The sequence below is a fragment of the Dufourea novaeangliae genome, unplaced genomic scaffold (genome assembly GCF_001272555.1).
Source record: "Dufourea novaeangliae isolate 0120121106 unplaced genomic scaffold, ASM127255v1 scaffold162, whole genome shotgun sequence".
Taxonomy (NCBI): domain Eukaryota; kingdom Metazoa; phylum Arthropoda; class Insecta; order Hymenoptera; family Halictidae; genus Dufourea; species Dufourea novaeangliae.
The window spans coordinates 881,344-890,341 of record NW_015374046.1 but is presented as its reverse complement, the minus strand read 5'-3'; the positions used below and the strand labels follow the sequence as shown (position 1 = coordinate 890,341).

At 32.8% G+C, this 8,998-nt stretch overlaps 2 protein-coding genes across 2 annotated transcripts in view; both read right to left on the bottom strand.

Annotated features, from left to right (window-relative positions):
* The window catches only part of LOC107189660, a 7,179-nt gene extending 5,646 nt beyond the window's left edge, over positions 1-1,533 (bottom strand). The window contains exons 1-3 of the mRNA XM_015578244.1: positions 1,422-1,533; positions 431-543; positions 135-353 (exon numbers count right to left, since the gene is read on the bottom strand). Coding sequence (XP_015433730.1) covers positions 135-353; positions 431-543; positions 1,422-1,533 — 444 coding nt within the window. The remainder of the gene's footprint in view (positions 1-134; positions 354-430; positions 544-1,421) is intronic.
* Positions 1,534-6,287: 4,754 nt separating this feature from the next.
* LOC107189659 (modifier of mdg4-like) lies at positions 6,288-8,967 on the bottom strand. The gene is made up of 5 exons (XM_015578243.1): positions 8,785-8,967; positions 8,540-8,716; positions 7,997-8,477; positions 7,537-7,596; positions 6,288-6,676 (listed from the first exon to the last, which is right to left on the bottom strand). Exons 1-5 carry the CDS (start codon positions 8,965-8,967, stop codon positions 6,288-6,290), a joined length of 1,290 nt encoding a protein of 429 aa, XP_015433729.1.
* Between the last annotated feature and the right edge of the window lie 31 nt (positions 8,968-8,998).

Here is an 8,998-nt window from a genome sequence, read left to right as displayed (position 1 = left end):
TGTAGGGGAAAACTAAAACCTGCATCGTGTTCAGCAACCAAAATTGACACAAAAACTAAATTTGTTAGTCCCATCATTTTCGGACGTGGTGAACAGTGTATTTAATCGAAAAATAAGAGATTTTTGGAACCAACCTGAATGTTTGACTCTGTAATTGGACGACCTCTAAAAGAGATCGGTGAGTTTAACAAATGATTGTCCACCGAAAAATCATCAAGATTCTTCCACACGTAAAGACCCCATCTCGTTGATAGGCCCGCTCGAAGTAATTTTTTGGACGATGCCAAGTGCATTAAATGCCCTCGAATATCTTCCGCGATTGAACGGCCTTGAATCAGCAAAGTATAAATGCCCTAAATTTATGACAGGTTTACGAGTTACAAAAATATCAGAATTCCGCTAATACAGTCAAATAATCATTTGAACCTACGTGATTCCGAAACTGGTCCAAAATCGTTCGAATGCTGTTCTCCTCCACGACGACGACCTTCGGATATTTCCATTTCACAAAACGTATCCAGCATTTTCTCGACCATGTCATGACTTGGGCACGTTAAAAGGTGCAAACAGTATTAACAAACAAAATTAAATTTCATTAGATTAATTTCGGTGTACGATCACTAGACTGTGGATGTTTATGCAAATTGACAATTTATTGTACAATGTAATTCATCGTAAAATCATATTGAATACGTTTTTCTGTTTAAAGATCAAGGACTCACTGTCGCAGTGACCAAATTCACTCAAGATAAAAAACTCGCAATTACAGTCGTGAATGAAGTTAAATCACGATCGTGATCGTGATTCAGCGATTACTGTGATAAATCACCGTTAGTGATTTTGTACGCCATCTCTATATACAAAAGATTTTCAATATCCATTATCTCGAAAACGAAGTCTCGAATGGAATAATTTAATACTATACTTTCGACTTATTTCTTCTCGTAGAATAATCACCTACCCTGTTGCACCACCAGTTACACGACACCCTGTATATTTTGTGTAACTAATGAAAATATTTATGAAATTATTTACATTTATATTCTACTGAAATTCATTGTTACTTTTATTATTATTTGTTAAATACGACAGAGATGAAGTCAGAAAAATTATACTGGGTGAATAATTAAGGAAATAAGTGAAACTATATATCCAAAATGCTAGACTTTGTGTCGCGTAGTGGTGAAACTAAAACCAACATTCTGTTCAACAACCTTCAATTGACACAAAAAAAACCGGGTTTCGTTCCGTCATTTTGCTAATTGAATACAATGCAATCAGCGTCCAACAAAAAAATTAATCAGGCAGTCTCGAAACGCGTCGAGGCACAATAAAAAAATATGTACTTCATCTTGGATATCAAGGCGTCATCAACCTGTTATCTTCAACTTGTCCGTGAAACGACCGTCGTGAATAATTACCCGGATAAACGAGGAGGAAGACCGGTACCAAGAGGACCAACAGTGACAGCCCGATGCCCAGGTGACAGAGTAACGAGATACCGAGAACGTCCACGAGGTTGAACGGTGTCATTCTCTCTGGGCGATGATCCTACCACCGTTCAGGTATCCTTCGTCACGGAAAAATTCTTTCCTACCAAAAATACAACCACCCCGAAATGGTACGTCGAATACGCTGAACTAACGAAATTCTATAAATTCTCGTTCGCGTGTTCGTGACTCCGCGATGCTACTGACTGGCGTATAGACGATTATGTTCGAAGACTTGACCCTTGACCCCGTTGCAAATGGTCAGACGGTGGCTCGCGATGATACACCAGTCGCGATCATCCGCCTTCCCCCCTCGATCACTCACGACGAATCATCTGTGGATTCGTGAGATCCGGTCACGGTTTAATTATAGGCAACAGCCAGAAAGATAATAATCGTCGGATCTCTGTCGCGCGGCCTTTGACTTCAGGTTGACAAATTACAGCAGCGAAACACGCAGATGAGGGAGTTTTGGGTAGTATCTCTGGTGGGGATTTTTATTTGCTTTTCCATCTGATGAAGGTGGAAGATAGTTCTGTCGGTCCTTAGCGTTCAGATTTAGGGGAGACCAGGGACAAACGTAACAATGTTTCTTTTTGAATCTGTAACTTTTGAATAGTGGAGAATTTTTTAAAAATTCTTAGACAACGAGATACCTTGATTATTGAACAAGATAATGAAACTGTGAGACTTAGAATATATTATACCAGTTTTTTGAAATGAGACTTTCTTAAAATCACCCATTTGTTACTTTTGTTCCTACCCCTAGGGATGGTTGTAACACGGTATCTAAATTGAAAAAAAAAAAACCAACTACAAGTCTAAATTATAGATAGACATAAACATAAATATAAAGATAAATATAAACATGAACTTTTCAAATTTTTAAAAATGCCAACATACGTTGTATTAACAGTCATTTTTTTCCAGGAGTCAGGAATAGATTTTTCATACATTATTACTAACTCGTAAGCCATTTTTTTTATTTCTTTTTTGTTGTCATACCTGCAGGAGCGTTTGAAAAATGAGAGCCCAAAAGCGGGATCCTAATCGCGCTTCTCCACGGAACTCTTCTTCGTCCATTGATGTTATTGCTCCTCTTATTGGGTATGGAAGTCCCGATCTCACGTACCGTAATTGATAGCGGATAAATACAACAAATAATCCTGCAAAAAAAATATCAGTATCTTCCAAACTGACTAAAGATTTGATTTTATTTTACATTATACCAGTGATGAGCAACTGGGGGCTCCTGTGGAGGCGATGCGAGGCAAGAAACTTCACGACATATTTGTGTATTGGGATTTCCTGACACTTCCTGCACATTTTAATCTAAACTAGAGTATCACTCGTATAGATTAATAATCATTTATGTTTATTCTTATTAAAGAAAAATAAAAACAACCTGATCGTGTTAGCCACGCGAAAATAGTTCCTTTGTATTAAGTAATATTATATGTAAGTAGTATTCAAGGTAATTGTTATTAAATTTATACAAATACCATTGTAAGTTGTATATTTTTTTACGATTTTTCAATAAGAAACAGTCAAATCATACGTATGAGTTATTCATTAATCCCAGCACTATCTCCACTCTTATTCGTAATTTTATTTTACCAAAAAAATAATAAGAAACAATCAATAATAGCAAAATAATACATTCTCAAAATTTTTAAAAAAGCGCGAGAAACCTGGAAAATCGAGATTTTGCCAAAATTACGGTAGCCACCTGGCGGCGGAAATTGGAAGTAATTCTAGAACTTTTACCAAAAGCGCGGGAAACTGTCACAAATTGACATGTGGTGTCGACTGGTGGCGATTTCTGGAACTAGATTAAGAAAAACTTCTTACAAAACTGTATTTAGTTCCAATTTCCGCCGCCAGATAGCTACCATAATTTTAGTAAATCCCCGATTTTTCAGTGTTCCCGCGTTTTTTCAAATTCAAATTTCGCGCTAAATTGAAATAAATTTATTTTAATGCAATTTTAACTAAACGTAACAATTACCATTTATTTATTTATGGAAAATATGGGATAGTCGTAGTGATAGGGTTAATAAACAACACATGTAACTGTTTTTTATTGAAATAATCTGATGAAAATACACAATTTACAATAGTATTTGAATAAATTCCGCAAGAATTGCCTTAAGTACTATTTATATATACGAGTTTACAATGTATTTGTAACAATATGTGCATAAATTCAGTAAAACATGGATTAAATATTATTCAGACTTATAACAATAAAAATATTTGATGTAAGAATGTCTCCATTCTTGGAGACATACGATAGATGTTGAACTCCTGTGGAGGGATTGCGAGGCAGGACACATCACGAGTCGTGATTCACGACATATTTGTATATGAAGTAAATGATAGATCACTCACACATTTCACCCATCACTGCCATATGCCCGCACGCTGCACGTTGTTGCCCCTCAGTGAGTTTGGCCTGCGCTGAGTTGCCCATCACTGCATTATACAATTCCATATGCTATAAATGTATAAAAGACGCAGTCTGTCAAATAACGTTTCAAAGAAAATTATTATCAAAAGTCCATGACAACAGGAACGAACAGAAAAACTTGTGTTTAACTACTCATAGTTCTTAAATATAATAACAATTTTTACATCATTTTGTTCGGGAGTCCAAAGAATTATTTCGTGTAAAAAAAACTGAATAACTATTATTATAAAAGCACAACGCACCATCAAAGTTGAAAATTTGCAATTTTTTTCAAAAATTGATTTTTTTTAACTGGATGTGCAGGGAAGAAACGATTTACAGATTCGTATTCAGTTCATAATGATTTATCGGAAACACCTACATTAAAAATTATGAGGTGGAAAAAAAGTTAACATTTGTTGAACAGTGTTATTACACTATGAATTTTATGCCTTAATAGGATTCATAATTATTTAAAGCTCAGCACAGGGGAACGTTTAATAGGATTTAACAAAGATTTTGTTTCATTTGGAATCTGTTAGAACCGTTAATAGAATACAGAAATTTATATTTGATCCCAGTTTTTGTGAATTACTTCATAAGTCTATATATTTACATCACATCCACAGTCTACTAACAATAAATACCAACGACCTAAAGAAGGTTCTGATAATCTCATCTCTGTAGCGCGATTCTTCACCCCCCCATTCGTCAGAAGAAAACGAACTGGTGATAACGTATACAGCTTCTGACACACGTCGTCGATGAAACAGTATTCGGTTGAGCGTCACATTGTCACTGCGAAATCATTGTGATTATAATATGTTATTATATAGTATATCGAATAATCGAAATTCGATTCGAATTCGTATTCGAGAACACATCGCGTTGAACTCAATATTTACCATTACCATGTATCGTGGAAATGATTTGACCCAGTTTCGATGCAAAATACAATTTCTTTATCATTCGAAGCACAAACCGAAGAAAGTGATAATTACGTGGCAGTATCGATAATCTCGCAATCCATAAGTTTTATAAATTTCACTACAGATTACTGTATTGAACACATTTGTAACGTTTAAAAGAAATGCAGTAAAGGATAGAGACGTTTTCAAAGTGATACCGAAACTTACCATTTTTACCGTTTCCTGAAACATTTTTATGGAGATTGTTAAGCAATAAATGTTATCGCATTACGTAATAATAATAATGCATATAACAATAATAACGTGTATTCATGACAAATAAAATAGTACACTGTTTTTACAATATTCATACTTATTATCGAGATGAACACTGTTCAACAAGTCCCAAAATGATGGAACTATACCTAGTTTTTTGTGTTAATTAAAGATTGTTGAACACGATGCTGATTTTAAGTTCTTCCTTACACGGCACAAATTCTAACTTTTTAGGTATAAAATTAGCGCTGTTCAGTTTGACTTATTTCTTGAATTATTTACCTAGTAGAATTCACTTGATTTTATAGCATTGTATTTAACAAATAATAATAAAAATAATACTGAATTTAAATAAAATATAAATGTAAGATGTAAATAATTTCATAAATATTTTGATTATAATAGACCCAACGTCCGGTCAGTTGCCGTTCGCATTTTCTCTATCTCACACACCACACACACACACACATACACATACTCCTACATAGCCTTTATTTGATAACTATCATATTTTCTGTTTTTATAGCAAAAAGTTAATGTAGTTCAAAAGTAGGAACTGCTTATTTTTTGCAGCTCTACATTTACAGTTAAATGAAAAAAAAATCCTTACGCGTAGGATCAAAAGTGAGATTACCATTGTATTCAGCAATTCAAGATCAAAAAAAGGAAACCAGTTTCATTGCATAATTTTAGGAATTTATTAAACTTTGTTGAACGGTGTAATTAGGCACTAAAGACACAAAAGTTGATTTCGATCAATCGTTTTATTTTATTAAAAATGTATATTTACAAAATTGTATATCAATATACATGTATATATTTACACTCGATTTCTTACAAAAAAAGGTAACCTGCTTTATATAAAATATGTCATTGTTTATACTTTCTAATGGTTTGAAAGTAAACTCTAAGTAATAAAGAGAATAATACGTTTCTCTAATTTACAGGATGTTTTATCACATACACAAAGAGCATTAAATAATTTTCGAAAATTTCTTTGATACTAATACGCAGTAGTCAAGATATTCGACTATAAATAAAATTGTGCCAATAATATAATATTACATTGTATTGCAATTTTATGTATTACTATGTTACCGATATAACATAACAAAACGTGTATTATAAACATTAATGTCACTTTTATTTTTCGCCTTTTTACTTTCATACGCCACTATCTTCAAGTGGCCTGTTAGGCTTGTCCCGTTTAGCATTATGATAGAGATACGAATGTACACGTAGACTGTTGCTGTTCTTATATTTATTACCACAAAGCTTACACGTCAGATTTTCAAGAGGTCCGTGAATGTAACGGACATGAAGTTTGAGATTCTCCTTACGGGTGAAATGACGAAGACACCATGGACACGAATACATTCGAATCACTTTGCCCCTATCTACCCGTAGCGTTGGTCCCAGCTCAGATACAACACGCAACGTTGTCTCCAATGGTAAAGTATTATTGGAAATACCTTTCACTGTTCGTCGACCTTTACTGTGACAACCGGATTCGTGTGTGAACTCACTTTGAACACCAGTCATGTTGCTTAAACCTAATAAAAATGACAATACAAATAAGTACGGTCTTATCATATATCAGCGTATACTTAATGATATATAGTACTTAAATGACTATTCGCTATAAGACAACATGGCATTATACTGTTCTCAAAATTTATAAGTGAAGAATATTATTAATCTCGTAAAGTATAAATAACTTACACTGCAAATGGTAAAGATTGAGTACATAATAATTAAACAACAGTGACGTTAAAAATAAATTAAGTTTAATAATAACTTAATCACTGTTGTGCATTTAGTTATTGTATAATTATGAATACAATTTCATTGTATAATTGTATCATTAAATCTAATACACTTACTTATAATTGCATCATTATTTAGCAATCATAGGATAATTAAATATATAGTAATTATTGTAAGATTAAAACATGATAGATAACATACAATAGACAGATTGATTTAGTTTGAAGTAATTCAAGCCAAAATAAATTTTTTTAAATTACAAATTTTTTATGACTCAACCCAATCTTCATTAAATTATTATTTTCATACATTTAAAAAAAGATTAGTATTTATCTTGTATGTGCATATACTTCTTAATTCTTGGAATGCGGTGAACGTGTCCATTTGGACCCGAGTGTTTAAAAACCATATCTAACTCATCGATTTGTAAATGTAATTTAAGCTAGGAATTGTTCATATTTATTTATGTAGAAAAAGCAGGTGTAGATTAATGTAATAAAAAAGAAGGAAGCATCGGGTTTCAAACAGACCCAGACACCACTGTCTCTATCAACATGTAAAAACATCTGTACTCCGAAGGGTAATGAAACTTAAACTAGCAAAAATGATAAATTATCACTTCAAACTATAAAACCAAGAAACGTACCATATGGTTGAGTCTGTATATTTTGATCATAAGGAACTAACTGCATGTCTGGTACAAAATCTGTAAAATAAAAATATTTGTATCAATTAAATTTGATTCTAATAGTTACTACTACTATAAGTAACCTTTAGCTATGTAAAATTATGTAATTTAAATTTGAAACACTGTATAATGTAAACATACAAATATAAAGTAGGGTCTAGTAAAAAATAAATTTGTTTTGCATAAGTCTGAAAAGTTATGTGTGTGATCATATTTTAATCTGGTTTTAATACTATATACATCTATCAGTGATAGCAACTGAATGAGACAATGTTTTACATCATCACATTTTCAAGCATGTGCTTACACAGTAATAACACTTTTCTGTGCAAATTGATATCTTTGTAGTTGTCTGCCTACTATATAATTACTTAATTTTTTTTAATGTTCCCAGGAATATAATACATAGAATTAATACCTTTTCTCTGCAAATTGTCTTCAGGTTTATAAAATGGTTCATTTGAATATGTTCTGTACACTGTTTCTGAATCAATATCTAGTGTGTAATCTAATGGTTCTTGTTTAGGTGGTTCTGTGTAACCAGTATCAGCTGTGCAATCCAATGGTTCCTCATCATTACTTGGTATCTCTACACTTCTGCAGTTACTATTCTGTGGCATATGCATGTCTTGAACATTGTAGATTGAGTCAGTATTAGAACCTTGCTGACAACATGCATCACTGGCAGTTGTTCTTTTTTCTGCCAATTTTTTATCATGTAGATCTGTCTTTGACAAAACATCTTGTTTCTCAGATTGTTGATCCTTTTGTACTGTTTGTTTCAGTTTCTCAACAACAGATACATTTAAATCTAACACATTTGAATTAATACTCTTTTTTTCTGTTCCAAACAAGTGATCTAATTGTTCCGCATCTTTGGAAAGACTGTCCTCAAACTTCTAAAACACAAAAAAGAATTCTTTACATTGTACACTTAAATGTTAGACCTTCATTGTTATACCTCTTCAGATTCTGTGGTTAAACCCTTTATCTGCAAAGTCTCTGCTACTTTTAAAAAGCTTGCTATATCTTCTTGTTTGATGTTAACTTCACCTTGATACATAAAGTGAAGCATTGCTGATAAATCACGGTAATTGACATCTTTTAGTATCACAATTGGATGTTTACAAGAATTTCCCTGTATTATTACAAAAGTCATTAATATTTCAGAATTATTAATATAAAAAGAAAACAGATAAGACATACCTTAAAGAGTTCTCTGAAATAAGTACTACAGACTGATAATATTAACTTATGTGCACGTAATATTTGACCTTCTGCAGCCAATGTTACATCAACTAGCTGTTCATCAGTCAGTAACGTATACAATCCAGACGATAAGTTTCTTGGGAAACTATTCCAAACTAATGAAAACTGTTCTCCAGACATTATTTCTCTGCAACGAAATTTGTTCACAATT

Excerpts from the sequence above, each read along its gene's own strand:
- LOC107189659 (XM_015578243.1), bottom strand. The coding sequence starts at position 8,967 with ATGTCTGGAGAACAGTTTTCATTAGTTTGGAATAGTTTCCCAAGAAAC. Across the intron at positions 7,597-7,996 it reads AGACAATTTGCAGAGAAAAG|ATTTTGTACCAGACATGCAG; the intron begins GTATTAATTCTA and ends TTTATTTTACAG. Across the intron at positions 6,677-7,536 it reads TATACAGACTCAACCATATG|GTTTAAGCAACATGACTGGT; the intron begins GTACGTTTCTTG and ends CATTTTTATTAG.